The sequence below is a fragment of the Myotis brandtii genome, unplaced genomic scaffold (genome assembly GCF_000412655.1).
Source record: "Myotis brandtii unplaced genomic scaffold, ASM41265v1 scaffold1076, whole genome shotgun sequence".
Classification (NCBI taxonomy): domain Eukaryota; kingdom Metazoa; phylum Chordata; class Mammalia; order Chiroptera; family Vespertilionidae; genus Myotis; species Myotis brandtii.
In genome coordinates, this window is record NW_005353663.1 from 1,144,983 (window position 1) to 1,163,864 (window position 18,882).

General features: G+C 42.1%; 1 protein-coding gene across 3 annotated transcripts in view; it reads right to left on the minus strand.

Annotated features, from left to right (window-relative positions):
- Nucleotides 1–18,882, minus strand: part of SNCAIP (synuclein, alpha interacting protein) — a 142,636-nt gene that overhangs the window by 12,197 nt on the left and 111,557 nt on the right. For all 3 annotated transcript variants that reach the window (XM_005857123.2, XM_014542017.1, XM_005857122.2), the window contains exons 6-8: nt 16,070–16,183; nt 7,941–8,066; nt 3,458–3,627 (exon numbers count right to left, since the gene is read on the minus strand). In XM_005857123.2, coding sequence (XP_005857185.1) covers nt 3,458–3,627; nt 7,941–8,066; nt 16,070–16,183 — 410 coding nt within the window. The remainder of the gene's footprint in view (nt 1–3,457; nt 3,628–7,940; nt 8,067–16,069; nt 16,184–18,882) is intronic.

Below are 18,882 nucleotides of genomic sequence, written 5' to 3' on the forward strand. Positions count from 1 at the left end.
ATATATATAGAGAGAGAGAGAGAGAGAGAGAGAGAGAGAGAGAGGGAGAGAGAGGAGAGAGAATACTTTATAAAGTGTATTTTACTTAAGTAAAAAAGGAAGTTACTGTGTGCAGTATAATCTCATTTTTAAGATTATAAATCTCTCTCAATCTCTCTCTCTCTCTCTCTCTCTCTCTCTCTCTCTCTTTCTCTCTCCAAATAAGGTCATTTTCTGAGGCACTCGGGGTTAGGACTCCAACATATTGTCATATATTTCTCTCTCTCCAAACAAGGTCATTTTCTAAGGTACTAGGGGTTAGGACTCTAACATATTATCATATACTAGAGATCAAGTGCACCAATTCATGCACCAGTGGGGTCCCTCGGCCTGGTCTGCAGAATCAGGCTGAAACCGGCTCTCTGACATCCCCTGAGGGGGGGGGTCCCGGATTGTGAGAGGGTGCAGGCCAGGCCAAGGGACCCCAATGGTGCACGATCAGGGCTAGGGAGGAATGTGGGCGGTTGGCCAGCCGGGATGGGACCACGGGAGGGCGCTAGGGCATGTCTGGCCCATGTTGCTCAGTCCCGATTGGCCGGACCCCAGCAGCAAGCTCACCTATCGGTTAGAGTGTCTTTCCCCTGGTGGTCAGTGCACATCATAGTGATTGGTCGACTGTCTGCTCCCTGGTGGTTAGTGCATGTCATAGCGAGCGGTTGAGCAGCCTTAGCATATCATTAGCATATCATACTTTGATTGGTTGAATGGCCGACTGGCCGACTGGACACTTAGCTATTAGGCTTTTATTACATAAGATTTTTGAGAGGGTCACAATTCAAACCATAATACTTAGGCTGTAAATTAGGATTTCTAACAGAGCTGAACAGTAACTGTGTTTGTTAACTAGAAGTGGTAAAGGTATCCTGATAGGCAAAAGCACTCAAGAATGTCTTCCACTCAGAATTTTTAACTGGAAAAACCAGTGTTTTCCATCCATCCTTCTGCCTTGGAGCCTGAAGGGTACAGTGTGCCCTGGCTATACAAAGTGGATATCTCTGCTCATTTCTAGTTTGCCAACCTCACTGAGGCACATGGTGAGAAAAGGACTAGGGTCTACATGTAACCTATCCTATTTTACTTTGTCATTGGCCTAACTACAACTGTCCACAGCATTCGGCTTTGGGCACAATGGAAGAACTACTGCCTATTAGTGTACACATGTATTTTATCCCAGGATCATCAGTAGAGAGAACAGCCGAGACTCTGACCGTGAAAAGTTCACCAATAAAACAGCTATTCCAGCTCATGAAAACCTCTCAGGCTCTGTGGTACAGAGTCTGGGGGGAATGTTGTGTGAGCTCTTCTCTCATATGACCCTTTAGAAAAGCATTCTATTAGATCATTTTAAATTTCCTCTTTATGGTTATGTCTATACACTACTGAGGGGAGTGGACATGGGCACAACATTTTGGGAAGGATATTAGGTAGCATCTACCTATATTTTGAATATGTATGCCCTATGTTCTAGAATTTTCTTTCTAGGAACTTAGTTTTAGAAATGCCTACACATGTACAAAAAGATGTGTACAAAAAGACATGTATGTTCGCTGTGGGAAGATAACTTACTGAGTTAGTAATTTGTGTGCATTTTCTCTTCAATTGCAGCCAGCCCTTCAAGCTCACTTAGCTCGCTTGCCCCAGGGGAGTTTTGTTTTTTGTGGAACTGGGTGAAGAATGCTTGCAAGGAACCATATTATTTAAAAATATTATTATACTAGAGGTCCGGTGCACAAATTTCATGCATGGGGGGAGGGGAGGAGTCCCTCAGCCCAGCCTGCACCCTGTCCAATCTGGGACCTCTCGGGGGATGTCCGACTGCCGGTTTAGGCTCGATCCCACAGAGATCGGGTCTAAACTGGCAGGCGGAATCCCTCTCACAATCTGGGACTGCTTGCTCCCAACTGCTCGCCTGCCTGCCTGCCTGCCTGATTGCCCCCTAACCACTCCCTTGCCAGCCTGATTGACACCTAACTGTTCCCCTGCCAGACCGATCGCCCCTAACTGCCCTCCCCTGCTGGCCTGGTCACCCCTAACTGCCCTCCCCTGCAGGCCTGGTCCCCCCCAACTGCCCTCCCTTCCCTGCAGGCCTGGTTGCCCCCAATTGCCCTCCACTGCTATCCTGGTCGCCCCTAACTGCCCTCCCCTGCAGGCCTGGTCGCCCCCAATTGCCCTCCACTGCTATCCTGGTCGCCCTTAACTGCCCTCCCCTGCTGGCCTGATTGCCCACAACTGCCCTCCCCTGCCGGCCATCTTGTGGTGGCCATCTTGTGACCACATGGGGATGGCCATCTTGTGCGATGGCATGATGGTTAATTTGCATATTATCCTTTTATTATATAGGGTATTTCCTCTATTAAAAGCCTAATCTCTTCAAAGAGAGTATTCTATGTACTGGCAGGGGGTGGGGTGAAGGGATGCAGAAACTTGTACCTCTAAGGCAAGACAGTACAAGTAGGGAGATCAAGGTTTCCCCAAACTTGTAGAAGAGCCAAAGGGTCCAAGGCCTTGTCACATGCTTTTATAAATTACACTTGTAATAAGTTAAGGCCTTCCACCAAGCATACACTTCATAATTTTCCTTTAAAATTAATTTTTAAGGCTTATCATTCCATTCTGTTAATGTTATTTCAAATACTGATTCTGATTTTTAGTGATTCTGTCCCCACTATGGCAACTCTAACTTGACCGCTGTGTTTTCCAAGGGCTGACCTTGGTCTCAGGCGGGCGTCTGCTCCTAATCCTTCAAACCATCGAAGACCTATCTGTCCTCCAGCCCCACTTTATCCAAGCCTATCCTGACAACAATCCCAGAAAGCTTCCCTGACAGTGAGGTATGCAATGTGTGTCAGTTTAACAATCTCATAGCGAAAGAACTGACTGTAGCTAGACAGAGTAACATCATGCTGACTGAATAAGATTTTATGTTCTGAGGATTTATGAATCATCTGATTAATTTGTATAACAATTTACTAGTGATGGTTACCAGGTTAACTGTCTGTAATTTCCCAACTATGTATTTTTCTTTTTGAGAAAACTGAGAAACTGGCCCATCTCTAGACTTTTCTTTCTTATGAGCTTTAGAAGTTGGGGGATGATTCCACGCCTCTCCTCTAATCTGGCCCTGAGATGGGAACACACAGAGAGAGTTCTCTCTCTTTGTCCAACAGCTTAAATTCCTGGCTTAGAAAACTTGCTTTGCATTTTTCTTATTTGTGTGAACATCATTTGGCCTCTGCAGAGATGGCATCTTCAGCATGAACGCTGGCTGTGAGGATATGGGGCGGAGGGAGAGAAGAAGATGAGAATGCAAGGAAGTCCCCATGCAACCCACACGGGGAGCTTCCCAAAGCACCTGCTGAAACCTAAGCACAGGAATGATGGGCCAGACCTTGTTCTCAGCGAGCGAATAGGCACTTACTCCTTCAGCTGCTTGGTTAACTTCACCACCTGAGAGGCCAGTGACATGCAGGTCTCCACCACCACCAGGTACCGGGAGCACAGGGTGTGGCCGTGGCGCTCGGCACTCTGGGAGGGCTTGTCCCCCGTGTGGTTCTGCATGGTGACATTTGCTCCGTACTCAACCAAGGTCTGTCAGAAAGGCAGAGACATGGGGTCATATCAGGGCCTCCTTCTCAGCATTTTTAATGACTGTAACAGAAGGTTGAATGGAGATTTCCTGTTATTCCAAAACCAGTTCCCAGAGCCCATAACAGGACAGGGTGGGGCAACCTGGCGAGCTTTCAGCAGTCGATATCAGACACCTCCTGCCCTACTACCAGCAACCCCACCCAGGCTCTGGAGGAGGAGGAGCCTGGGAGGGGAGAAGGTTGCTGCCATCCTTAAGGTCCCGTCCTTTATGAGCCATGCAGGGCACAGGGCAGTGCAGAGTGGTGTCTGTGAGGAGATGCTTCGTCCCTTTCAATGGGTGAGCTCGTAACATGGGGATGCGTGTCAGGAGGAGAGTGGGACTTGTTTATCGGTGCCAATTGACTTGGGCAGCACACTTGACATGTTGCTGAGCCTAAATGATCCTGATCAAGAATAAAAAGAACTGGAATGAAATGACATGGCCGGGGCTGGGCAGCAGCCTGCACTCCCACCATGTGCCATGGCAAGTGTATGTCCCATAGATTGAGCAGATGAGGTAGAAGGGAGCTTGGTGCCAGGCTGTTATTACCCCATTAAATATGGGAGGGTTCTCCAGCCTTGGCCAGGTGGCTCAAGTGGTTGGAGCATCGTCCCGTACACCAAAAAGGTTGTGGGTTCGATTCCTGGTCAGGGTACATATCTGGGTTGGTTCGATCCCTGGTTGGCGTTCCTACAGGAGGGAGGCAACCAATCCATGTTCTCTCTCTCTCTCTCTCTCTCTCTCTCATATGGGGTAAGGATAAAAAAAATAGGAGGGTTCTCTAGCAGCAAGAGGCAGTGGGTAAGGATAAAAAAAAATAGGAGGGTTCTCTAGCAGCAAGAGGCAGTGGGGTGCAACGCAAGTAGAGAGAATTGTGTGGGGAAAGAAGGAGGGTATAAGGTTGGAGTCAGATCTCCTCTGTCAGGTATCAGTGGGGAGGCTCAGAGGGCCCTGTGAATACCCCACCGCAGTGCCCTTCAGAAGTCAGCCCCTGAAGGCTGCCCACAGAGGGCATCAGCAGCGAACCACGGTGAGCTGAAGAAGCAGTGACAACTTTCAGCGAGCGTGCCATGATCTTTCCCAGTTAAGCAAAGAGACAGTGGGCTTTTTCTCTTCATACCTCCACTTTCTCCCCAGCACTGGAGCCCAGAAGAGAGAGGGGGGAATAGGAGCTAGCATGGCGAGTAAACAGCCGATCATGCCTCACTCCCCCATGCCAAGTCCTTTGACCCCTGAGTCCAATCTGGGTTGGGGATGAGAATGCTTTCAATCAGAAATAAGACTGAGACTTTAAACTGGTTTGGATTAAATGTTAATAGTTAAAAGCAAGCAAAAAGTTATGGAATCCGGCCAGTGTATCATTAGTAGAGGAGAGATTTGAACGAGCATGGTTCACATCATTAATTAAATACCAACAGCAAACTTCTTTCACATTATACTGTGATGACATTAGATGCCACAAAAAGCTGTGGCACCAACACGAATCCACTGCCACAGTCTGACATATCCTTTGACACTGTCGACATGAGATTGTAGACTTCTGGATTTACTTCGGTAATAGGTAATGTTTTTCCCACAAGCAATGCTTGTAATTTTTAAATTCCTAGACTACTTAGACTCAGGGGTCATTGAGGAGCTTCATTTTCCTTTCAGCTTATGATCACTCACCATGAAAGGTCACTCTGCCAGAAAGCCTCCCATCCCCCTCCCAAGAGGCAGGGGGACCACCTCGCCCAAGCTCTCCGACACTCAGTGCAAACACAGCCTGGATCACTCCCTTGACTCAGGCCTCTGCAGCTTTCTTTCCAATGTTTGTCCCCCTCCCAAGAGGCAGGGGGACCACCTCGCCCGAGCTCTCCCAGCTCTCTGACACTCAGTGCAAACACAGCCTGGATCACTACCTTGACTCAGGCCTCTGCAGCTTTCTTTCCAATGTTTTTCAAGCTCAGTCCCCTTCCCACCTCATAAGGAACCTTGGTCACTCCCTCTTGTACTCTCAGTCTCTTTGTATTTTTTTAAAATATCACACCCAGTACACAGACCTGCTTCCAAGATTATCCAAGTTTCCACAGCCATGGTATCGAGCGCCAAAAGTATCATTTGTGCTAAGTGGAGTGATGAATGTTCTGAAAGGACAGACTGCCTCTCCTCACATATTAAAAAGAAAAATAACTGAAATCTCAAACGGAATTGGTGATATCAGCTGGTTTTCTTTGGCTTTCGTCATTTATTAGCTGATAAAAAAGTTTATTTCAAGACTATTAAATATTGGAGTGTTTTGTTAAATGGAAAAATAACGTTTTCCATTTTTATTTGATTATTTTTCTTCCACAAAAAATAATGCTACTCCTTTCATCTTCCTGCAGATCCTGGTAATAATTTAAATTTCTCTCCAATTTCTCATCACTCCTTTTACAACTTGGGGCCTTAAATTAGAAGTTTTATCCTTTGCCAACATTAATGGGGGAACTTTTGAACACTTGGAATATTTTCTATCAATTTAGCTCTCCAAACAGCAGTTGTATGTGGGTGGAAACTCTAGAGAGCTGCTTTAAAAAAAAATCATTCTCTGCCTTTTACTTTATAGCTTTTCCATATCTTCTCATGTCGTTTCCTGAGTCCTCTCTACTTTCCTGATCAACTGGTTCTCACTGCCCAGTTTTCTCTTATCAGAAACAGTCTGCCTTGCACACAGTAGGACCATAATAAATACCTGCTAAGTAAATGAGCACATTAAGTTTGCAATAAAAAGAAACAACACATAAGGCAACAAAGAGTGTTGCTTTCTTAGAGTTGTTATGTACACATAACATATTTGCACTGTGTGAACTTGTGAAGTAGAAGTACTTTCTCTCATCCTGGCTGTCAACCACATGCTCTCAACGGCTCTGCTCAAGGGGTGGGAACAAAGCCACAGGTGTTGAGTCATTTTCAATGATAAGAATGGTGTGATTGGTCTGATTCTGGTAATTGTGATTCCTGTTCATTAATTAAATTCAAGGCCACATCTAAACCCTGTTTCTGATTCCCAGCCTTTCTTCCCGTCACACTGTCACTCCTCTTCTACCTGCTCTTCCCCTGACTCTTCAGCTGTCCTCTCTCTTTGCTTTGTCACTTGGAGTCTGAATGCTTTTTTCTGGGTGAAGACGTCTATCTGGCTTTTCCATTCGCATGAAGACCCTTGCTTGGTCCGCTTACTGTGTGCTGTTATGAGGGCGGCACCTGGTCAAGCTCAATTTCGTGCAGCTCTGCATCTGGCTGAGGGATAAGGTACCGACTCCTCTTGTGGAAATCCTACCCTCTCTAAGAAGTCCTCTCTGATGCCCCTCATGTGGTTTGGGGCAGGGGGAGAACCTCCCTCCCCTCTCCTGTGGCTCTGTTCTCCAACCTCTTTACATCATTGCACACATAGATTATAGTAATACTGGTAAGGCATACTCAGCTAAAAAGATGAGGCCCCCTGAGGCCGGTGGGTGGAGTGGCTGGTCAACCAAGGGCATGGCTAGTCTGCCCAACAGCTGAGGGGATCCATAGCTGAGTCTTTCCTGTTATCAACTCTGGGCCCATTTAAATGCATTTGAGAAGCTCGGTCCTGCTACAGGGAAAGACTACAGCACACTCTCTCTAACCCACTGCTCCTTTCTCCAAAGAATTCCTCTAACCCAGCAGTTCTCAACCTGTGGGTCGCAACCCCTTTGGTGGTCGAACGACCCTTTCACAGGGGTCGCCTAAGACCATCCTGCATATCAGATATTTATATTACGATTCACGACAGTAGCAACATTACAGTTATGAAGTAGCAACAAAAATAATTTTATGGTTGGGTCACAACATGAAGAACTGTATTTAAAGGGCCAGAAGGTTGAGAACCACTGCTCTAACCCATTCTTAAAAAATCTGTCCTATTTTTCATATACCTATTTTTCATAAATCTGTCCTATTTTATATGTCAATGGTAGCAAGAACAGTCTGCCCTTTGAGAGACTGAGAGTTGTCAGTCTGGTACTGATTTCCCACCGTCTTGAGAACATGGAGGTACTTAATGTCTATTGTCCTCAGCATCCTGTGACATTCAAGGAGAATCTTATAGGGCTATTCTGCTTATATCTGTGTGGATTTGTGAAAATACAAATATAACTATATAATTCCTTATCATCTACTACAATAGGAAAAGCTGATTTAATCCATTCTCCCAATGGATTGAACAAAATTTCCTTTTTTAAAATTACTTGATAAATGCATTTTGCTCTTCCAAGCAGCAGGACCTGTGTACCTGTATGCACCCGAGGTAGCCATGCTGAGAGGCTACATGAACTGCACTGTTGCCATCCTGGTCCACTTCGTCCAACGAGATGCCTTGTTCTTGCATGAACTGAAGAAGCCACAGAAGAATCTTTTCCTATAAACACAAAGAGAGTTGGAATTAATGGAATATCATGTGGAGAAATCTAATATAAAGTCAGAGGGAAACAAAAACCCCAAATTGTGAAAACAGGACATACCCACCCTTACCATATCAAGAGATAATTCCCATGCAGTGTGAACTGAAAAATCTATGGATCTCTGAAGTCAATGAAAGAGGAATGCTCAGCGAAGTGTAAGAGCAGGAAGTTATCTCAGAACTGCTCTTGTTTTACTTACTGTTCTATAGATGGGAGAGTTAATTTGCTGAAAGTTTGAGGACCTCCTCAAAGTCTCCCCGCTAGATAGATCCAACGTGGCAACCAGAATCCAGGTCTTTTGAGCCTCAGGCCATGTTTTTGCTACTTTGTTATACTGTCTGTAGGCTTCCAGAATATTATTATAAAACGTTGAACTCGTGATACAGCTAGCTCCCACTTTTAAGCTTATAATGCTTCCACCAGACCTTCCTAATCCCAAAGCTCCTGCAATCAACAGGCTTATGAAAGGAGGCAACACCTTGAGCTGCCGAGTCTAAGAGGACCCCACCAAAGTACAACTGGCACCCTCTTGATTTTTCTGACCACGTTTTGGTCATGTTTTGAAGGCAAAGCTTTCTCTTCTTCCACGTTCAAAGGAAGGCACCTATGGCTCTGAACACAAGCTTTCGAAAGCAAAGACACAGAGCAGTCGGTGTGTGTTACCAGAATCCCTTTGCATTTTACCCACGGAGTCTTTGTGGTATTTTCATGTTATGTTTGGCCCAGGCAGAAAGCAGGGGGATGGGATTTCACTGTTTTAAAATAGAAAAATGAAATAAAATGTTAAAAAAAATATGAGAGTGGTAAAAACAACAGCATGGAGTTTAGTGGGTGGAATCTGACATTTCAAAAGATGATCATGTGTTTGAAAGAGCCTTGAACCTCTCCTTAGCCTTTTAAAGGCTTTATTTCCAGTTATTTGCTCGGGCTGGTCATGAACTTTTATACTTTTCTGGATTAAATTTGCCTTCACCTTCTGAACATGCCAACTAATCTGCTAAAGGAATGTTGGATAAAAACAGCCAGCTCCTTTAATGTTTCACCCGTCATGTGGGGAGCAGGGCACTGTTTATGAAGGCATCTGGGGCATCGGGGACAGACTGAACATTTGCACCACACTTTTTCCACATGAGCAAGCAGGGAGTAAGACCCCTAAAGAGCAAGAAGAGAAAAATGTAATCAATGCCTACAACCTAGCAAGAATGCACCCAGGGAAAGCAGAGTGAAGTGTTAGCTACAAACACAGACAGACCTTGCAGAAAGTGAAACCTTCCGCATCCCTAGAGCAGGAGGTGGAACAGAGCCTGGAGGCCAGGCTGGGAGGTAGAATTGGGATGAGGATCTACCGATAGGCTTAACTCTCTTCTTTAGAGACAAACTTGGGGAAAGTTGGAGCTGAAATTTGAACCAGAGCAGGTGATCTTTCACATGCATAGGGTAGGACAATTTGCTTTACGTTTCCTAATTGATTATTTTTATTTGGAGACAGATGATTGCACCATATGATCAACTTAACTCCTTAAAAGATGCTGATGAGTGGACGTGTCTCGGGGTAAAGGACATACCACCCGGTTCGAAATCGATGACTGAGGCATAGAAACATCAAGAGGGCAGGCTGCTGCAACTTCGCAGATGCAAAAGGCAGTCCTGCCATCTCCAGCAGGTCATCCTCAAGCCTGTGGTGACTTGGCTTACTCCACGATATTAAATCATGGGGTCATCATATGCCGAGTTCAAGAGAGTTTAGCGACTCATCCAACTCACACACTCTTATTTTATGAATTAGAAAACTGAAAAAAATAACTACTTCCTGATATTCTAGCAGCTCTTTTCTTTAGAAAGTAACGTTCAGAGGAGTTCAAGATATTTAGAAATGTTTTATAGGTACCTTCTGGTCAGGCATATTTTCATATTTTTCAGACTCAATAAAATATTATAGTGGATATGTCTATTCCATAAGCACGGAAAATGCACTTTACAGTAATTCACAGAGCTCTGACTTTTAGTAATGGGGTGGTAGGAAATGGAATACTGCATTTCATATGACTAGGAATTTTCCCCTTGTAGAAATCTGGGGAAGAATCTAGCCACCTGTTTTCTCCAACTAAGAAGGCCCTTGATGAATGCAGGGGTTGATAATCTGGGAGAACAAGACAAGTCTGTGAGGCAAGAGTTGCCTTGACTCCTGATGGCTCTCCAAGTCAGGTTCAGCCTATATTGTTACAATGACCTGTCTTCTTTTCTTGTGATGGCATGGGTAACTCTTTCTTCCTTACAATTAAAGATCTCAACCAATTCAATAGGCAAGACTTACACAAAGGAAGGACCATTACTTGATTGTTCACAATAAGACAGGCCTTTGCCCAGCACCTCAAGTTCAGTCTTGTGTTCTGCATTGGACAATTTATTTTAATAAAAAAATAAGCCATTGGCTTGTCCACTGAGATATTATATAGAAACAAAAATCTCTTCTACGATTACCAAAAGGGTCTAGATGACTATATACCTGTTCTAACAACTTGGGATTTCTAACATCTAGGATTTCAGTTCTAACATCTAGGATTTCTGATATGGACATGGAGATAGCTAGAATCCCTGGTTTTGGTAAAAGCATTGAGCATCCGCTTTCAGAGAAAAGTTGCTTTCTGCTCTTATTTCATTGTAAAGATCCTACAATTTAGACAATTTAAACTTAAATATCTAGTAAGGAGAACTGAACAAATACAGCTGTTTTCTCCAATCAAGAAGGCCCTTGATGGATGCATTTATACCATGGTGTCCACCTCTTCTCTCTAAGACCTTTAACATCTAACACACACCTACCTATCACTACCCCTGCTCCTCTGAAGATGTTAGACGAGCTTCATCTTTCCTAAAAGTATTGCTTTCAGAGAGCATTCATTGCAGTCACATGGATGGAGAGGTTCTTCTGTATTATTTCTGTTTAACAGCATGCCTCTCCCACTTATTCTATCAATCTACCCACACATCTATCTATAGCCATTCAACTTTCATTATTGACTGAACACTTCATTCATCTACTAGTTTCATCTTCTGGGAATGTCTACGCTTTTCCTAAAGACAATGCAATTGTTTAAAGAGGCAATTAATTAATATATGTAATTTCTGAGATTGCCAAACAAAGTCTAATAAAAATGTAGTTGAAAAGTATGCTTCAGGTTTATTATTGGAATGAATAAAATCCCTGCAGTTTTTGATGCAACCATAATTGTTGAAGGAGGAGCGTTCCCTGTGGTCATAAATCATCAAATCTAATACATCCTCACTTATAAGATTCATTCTGGTCTAAGATGTTAAAATGTAAAGTAAATGGCCAGTAATGATTTCATAATGTCATTTATTGTGAGATAAATGTAGAATCTAGAGATAGTAAAATGTGGGGGGGAAAGTACATATAAGAATTGATTAAGAACTGAATAATTCTTTGGTAAATTTTTCTTATATTTTACTTATGGCGAAATAAACTAAGTAATATTGATAGCAATAAAAATAATAAATTGGAAGCTATCTAATCATAATAGCCAACATTTATCTACTATATGTCCATAATGGGCAGAGCTTCATGTGGCTTTTCTCATTTAGTCCTCAGAGCAACCCTGTGAGGAAACTTCTATTAACTCCATTTAAAAGAAAATCTTCACTTGAGGATATTTTTTCCATTTATTTTTTAAAGAGAGTAAAAGGGAGGGAGGGAGGAGAAAGATGGAAAAACATGGATGTGAGAGAGGCACACTGATTGATTGTGATTGGTTGCCTCCCACAGGTACCCTGACCAGGGCTGGGGATCGAACCTGCAAACCAGGTGCATGCCCTTTGACTGGAATCAAATCCTTGACCCTTCCAGTCCTCGAGCCGAGGCTCTAACCACTGAACACCAACCAGGGCTATTATCTCCATTTTAAAGATGAAGAAACTGAGGTCCAGGGAGACCTTTTCTTTTTAAAAAAATGTATCAAGGCCATTGAGCTAGTAAGTGGTAAGGCTAAGGTTTAAACACAGACACTTGACTCAGAAGTCAATGTTCTCCATAACTCTGTTTTCTAACTTCTGAGTATGAATATTCACAACTACGCAATGCCCATGAGCTTTGGCTCCATAAATGACACCCTTGCTTTGCACCCTTTGGGCCCCAGAAACCATGGTTAGCTGCCTGTCAGTCTGTGGTGTCATGGGGCTCCGTGTTGGTTGTGATTTTTCCCAGATTGGTCCTTGGAGAGCAGATGGATGCTCATGCTAATCGAAGGTTTTTCTGTTTTGCTTTCATCTGCAATTGCAGCACTCTCGGTGTGTTTACTTATTTCTACCCCATGATGGTGAAACAATAAAGTCAAAGGATTACTTCCCCTTTTAAAAGTAAATTGTGGAAAAACGGTAACACAGCCTGCGGAAGCATTCCCCCTCACCAGCATCTATCACTGTTCATGACCATTCCTAGGAATTGCTGAGCCTTTTCTTTTTTTTCAAAAAAAAAGAAATGCCCCCACCCACCCAAATCTGTATCAGGGCAAACATGTTTTTGTTTGTTTGTTTTTTAAAACATATTTTATTGATTTTTACAGAGAGGAAGGGAGAGGGATAGAGAGCTAGAAACATCGATGAGAGAGAAACATCGATCAGCTGCCTCCTGTACACCCCCTACTGGGGATGTGCCCACAACCAAGGTACATGCCCTTGGCTGGAATCGAACCCGGGACCCTTCAGTCCGCAGGCCGAGGCTCCATCCACTGAGCCAAACCGGTCAGGGCAAAGGGGCAAACATTTAAAAAGGAGAATGAACACCAGAGTGTGGACAAAGGTACTCTTGGTAAATGCCCATTGCTATGATGAAGGTTGTTCTTGCAGCAGAATCTCTTGACTAAAAAAGTCATGTGAATGCTTCAGAAACAAAATGATCACAGGTTTGAAGGTGAACGTAACAGCCCACTGAAGCAGCGACCAATGCAAAACAGGCTGAAGCCCCAAGCAGCTGAGGGCGAGAGCTTTGCTGGATGAGACCATCTGAACCTTCATGTGCGAATAAAACAGCCCAAATTACACAGGTGGTAGCCTTGACTTGAGACAATTCAGTCTCAAGGGACAGCAGAGCAGGCCTCTTGAGGACATCCCCGCTCATTCCTGAGCCTCCCCGAGGCTCTCACCTTCACGCTCCCTGGGCTGGCTCTGTTAGGTACAATCAGGCAATGAAATAATTGCACCCTCTGAGACTTCATGTGTCAAGATGAGGAAAATCAATTCCTATCACCCAAAGCTCTATCACTGCAGGACACCACTAAAAACTGCTGCCTACCTGTGGTACTGGAGTCTTTAATGATAAATTTGTATTAAAAAAAAGGACACAAATTGGGAGTCAAAGGGAGCCCATTCTTTAAGAATCTATATGAGGGGCAGAGGGCAACTAAAATAAACCAGGAGAGGAATTTTTCTCTGTACTATCCTTTTCAGAGGTATTTACTAAGGAAACAAAACCAGAGCACACTCAAGTGCCTGCTTGATGTAGAAAAACTTGCATGTGCTGAATCCATTAGAAAACTGTTCAATAACAGTCTTCCTTGAGAAAATATTAGCCTTGTAACAGTTCCAAGTTCAGCATCTCTGCAGGTTATCTGTTATATAAGTCGCTGTGGCGATGTAGGATGGCTGGACAGAATTCACAGATCTAATGGGTTTCTCCATTTTCCCCTCGGGTAGGAATGCTCTCCCAAGGGCGCTGCTGGGCTGCCCTGCTCAGAGCTGTACTTGAGGTCATTAAAAATGCTTATCAGCTTGAAATAACAACCTGAAGATTGATATTAGCATGAAGCAAATGTTTGACACCGCTCTTCACATAGGTCAGTAATTTCCATCTTTTCCTCTCACTCAGCCAAGTAAGCCACGCTATCACCCAACCAGTCCCAGAAAGGGCACTCTCTTTTGTTCTGTCCCAATAGCTTCCAAATTATGAGAAACCTGCTGTGAGAGTTGAGCAAGGAAACTGGCATATATAAGCAACATTTCCCAAGACAAAGAAGGCCGGATGCCCAATTATTTACTTAGAGTCTCAGAACAGGCATGCGATCCTTTCCTCCTTTTCTTTGGCAAACTTGACCAAAAGTGCAGGCAGCTTTTCTCTAATATCAAAATTCCTTGTTAGACTTTATATAAGCACATCAAATCAGGGACATGAGACAATTATTCTAACAATTTGAGAATAAATTAAATTCTGTTTTATACTAAAAACTATTTCTAAAGATTAGCAGTGATTAAATTATTTTGGTCATTTGAAAATTGTCTTCTGCTCTTTGCCAGTGTAAGTCAACAAAATGGGGGAGGGACAGCCTTAGCAAATGCTTATTAACTATTATGATTGTTTGTAGGATACCATGGCTGTACAATACACACACAAAATGGAGTAATCCTTTCAAAGACAGTGGCTTCTACAAATTTTAAATGTTCTTCCTGCTCTTTTCTTCATTTTCTAAACTTAGTACAGGTGCTCACTTCTTCAATGAGCTGCATCAGGTACTCCATATATCACAAAGTATTGTTAGATAAAATGGTAAAAAAAGATTTCTGCAGCTAAATCAATGCCACTGTGAGTGAGTTTTACAAATTACAGAGAGAGACAAAACAGAATCTAGCCCCGAAGTCAGAGGACTTGAGATCCGGTCTTTGCTCTCACTAGCCTTGAGACTTGGGCAAGTCACTTAGCTGTCTTTCTTCAGTCTCCTCTATAGTATAGAGTGGGGATAAAAACATGACCTAACAGGGTTGTTTTAAGGAATAAGTAGATAATGTACACAAATTCCAATGGCATGGTGCCTGGTAACATATGGAAAACAGTACATATTAATATATATTTTAATTGAAGTCACGAAGACTCCCACTAAAAAAAAAAGACTGTAGTAATATTCTCCAAGTCAATTTTTTTAACTTGAAATCGTCATGCTTGAAAAAGCATAATCTCTTGTTGACAATATCACAATTTACTGCCACTGGGGAAAGTTTATGAAGCCAAAGGGGATACGGTTATATGCATGAGAAGCAATTTTCTTTGCCACAAACAAATATGAGTGAATCTATTTTAATATAGTGCTGACTTTATTTATTTTTTGAAGACTGAGATTGGCATTTTGTGGTCCAACTTTTTTTTAAAAGATAATTTATATTCATTCCCTCCAAGGGAGTTAGTGATGATTTTTCACTCCATGCACTAGATTGTGATCTGTGTATATCAATTACTCACACTGGGCTTTCCTACTGTAGAAATTGGTTGTCACTGAGACTCATCTAGTAAGCGTGCTTGTTCATTTTTAATAGAGGGAGACTTCCTTGATCAATGTCTTACTAAATATTTTCTTCTTAATTTTGGATTCAAGAATATCATATTTTGAGCTCAGTTGGTTAGAACATTGTCCCGATATGCCAGGGTTGTGGGTTCAATCTCCAGTCAGGGCACATACAAGCAGCAACCAATACATGCATGGATAAGTGGAACAATAAGTATCTCTCTCTCTCTCTCTCTCTCTCTCTCTCTCTCAACATTAAAAAGAGAATATCAGCTTTCTTCTTGACAGAAGTTAAATGTTTTTATTGTAGAAAATTTGGAAAACACTTAAAAATACAAAAGAAAAAAGCCACATGTAATTCCACTCTGAGTGATAACTACTATAAATAGCAGTGACACAATTTTTTTTTTTTAGTCTTATTACCTGTTTCTCTTTCTCTCTCTCTCCAAAGTTCAAATTTGGTACCCAATTACAGGAACAGTTTTGTATCATAAATTTTAACCTAAATATTATATAATGGACATTTTCCTATAAAATTTCATCATATAAATATAGCTTCATTATTTATCTAATATCCTACTATGGAGTTTTAAGTAGCTTTAGAACATTTTTTTCATTAAAATGCTTAGTGAATGTGATTGCTTATAAATCTGATAATTAAAAATTCTTCATACCTGGCCAAAGCCACCTGCATAATGAATAAGGCTTGGAAAATCCTTAGAACAACTCAGTTCTGCAATGGCTTCCGTTTCACTCACCATCCAGCGCACGCACTCTAACTGACCATTCTAGATTTTAGAAAAAAGGGAAGAAGAAAGAAATTTAATTTTTACTTTTGTATCAGACTTAATTTATTTACAACATAGGTATATCGCCTATTATATTTCTGATATGTGGCTCTGGGTCTAAATAAACGATAGAATTTATTTAAGCACATTTTCATAATTTTCATCAGTTATTTTGAAGTCACTATATTGAGGTATAATCTGCATACTATAAAATATACCCTTTTAAAATATACAGTTTGATGAATTTTGGCAAATACATACTCACTTGTATCTACAACTCCAATCAAGATTAGAACATTTTCCATCACCCCACCCCAAAACATTTCTGCTAGCCTTTTGCTCTCATTCCCCTCACCTTTGCCCGAGGCAAGCCCTGGTATGGTTTCTATCACCATAAAATTCTATCTCTCTTTTGCATCTGGCTTCTTTCATTCAGCATAATGCTTCTGAGATTCATCCAAGCTACGGCTTATATTAATAATTCATCCCTTTTTATTGCTGAGAAGTATTCCATTACATGCATATATCACATTTTGGATACCCATCAACAAACTAAAGAAAGACAAAGTAATCCCAGTCTACTGGCCCCAATGCTACTTTCCCTGAAGGCTTCCCTGACTTGTGTCCACCAGAGCTCTTTCCTCCTGTGCCGAGGTCCCACACTGTGCGATCCAGGAATGCAGTTGTGATATATATAACCTAGTGACTAAGACCCAGACTTTGTAATGGATTTAAATCCTTAATTAACCACTTAGTTACAAGACCTTGATCAAGCTACTTCACCTCTCTGATACTCAATTTTCTCCTCTGTGAAACAGCAGGGTGAGCTGTAACCACCTCATAAACGTACTGTGGAGATCAAATGAGACGAAGCACGTCAGCTTACTAAGCATACAACACTTGCCACCTTATACTATCAAAGTGCTCTCTGAGACACTCACTCTGTAAGACAAATGAGACATTCAGCTGCCTCCCTGGTTTGCATGGTGTGGGACCTAGCAGAGGAATAAAGAGCTACTGTGGCATGAGCTCAGGGAAGTCTATTCTTAAAACAAGACAGAGGAGGTAATCTGCTCATTCTTCATTTACTGCTACAGAGTTTCAAGTAGTCATCTCACAACTATACACACGCAGAGTCTATTCCCTCCATTTGGAATATCTAGCATAACCAACCGGGGGTTTATTGAACAGCTTCCTGGTGCCTCATTCACATCTATTGCCTCCCTCTCTGCCCTCCTTGCTGCCTGGGGAGGCTGATCTGAATGCATTGGCTCCCGTGCCCCCTGGCTTCTAGCTGGTTTTGATTGATGGAGGGTTGTGGCAAGAGACCAAGAAAGGAGAGTGAGTTTGAGGTTCCCTCTGCTCCTGGCTCCCATTACCCCTCTATGGGGTTGTCATTGGCTGGCTGAACCCCTCTACCAGTCAAAGGGCAAAGGTCAGCCAGTCTTCTATGCAGCCCTCTCTCTCTCTCAGGTCCTTCCCCAGTCCCTTCAGGCTCTGGGGGTAGTAACTGTGCTCTGGTTGTGACCCCCAGATATTGTGGGCTCCCTACACCCTACCCACCCTCCTCTTGTATATAAATCCTTCATTACTGACTTTCCTTAAGTTATATAATTTGAACACTGCCAAGTGTTTTCTACCAGGATTTTAAAAAATCACACTGATATAATGTGCTTCATTCCCTCTGGATGAAGAAAGGAATGGGACCATATTGAGCATCTACTAGGCAAGACAGTTTATATAAACTGGTATTTACACAGAACACAGAAATAAGAGGCAGCATTTCTGATTTTAATAATTTGGGTCTTTTTTCTTGGTTTAACTAAAGGTTTATTAATTTTTTTATCTTTTCATAGAACTAAATTTGGTTTTGATGATTTTCTCTATTGTTTTTCTATTCTCTATTTCATTTATTTCCACTTGGATGTTTTTATTTCCTTCCTTATGTTTGCTTTGAATTTAGTTTGCTTTTCTTTTTCTAGTTCCCTAAAGTAGAAGGTTAGGCTATTGATTTGAGATCTTTTTTCTCTTTCTTTCTTTAACATAGACATTTATAGCTATAAATTTCCCATTTAAGCACTGCTTTAGCTCCTTAATGTTGCATTTTCATTCATCTCCAATTATTTTTCAATTTCCCTTGTAATTTCTTCTTTGATGCAATGATTATTTTAGAGTTAATTCCATATACTTGTGAATATCCCAAAATTCCGTCTGTTATTGATTCCTAATTGCATTCCATTATGGTTGAAGAACATACTTCATATGATTTCAATCATTTTAAATTTATTGAGACCTGTTTTATGATCTAACATATGGTTTATTCTGGAAAATGTTCAATGTGCACTTGAGAAGAATTCTGCTGTTGTTGGGTAGAATGCTTTGTTACATGCCTAGTAGGTAGACTTATTTAAGAGTGCAACCTTTAAATAGGGCAAAAATAAATACATCACTACTATGGGTTTGAAAGCAATATCACCTGCCACAAATAGAAATACCAAGAAAACAAAAAATGTTATTAAATTCTAGTGGGAGTTTTTGCCTGCTAGTCTCTGAGCCTGGGGTCACTCACTGTATGTTATAAAGGAATGTCAGTTGGTTGAAGTCATTTTTCTCACCAAACCAACATTTTCTCTTAGAGCTTCATCAGAGGGACTGAATGAGAAAAAGTAATTAAAGTAATTTCATTCCCAGTCTGTTTA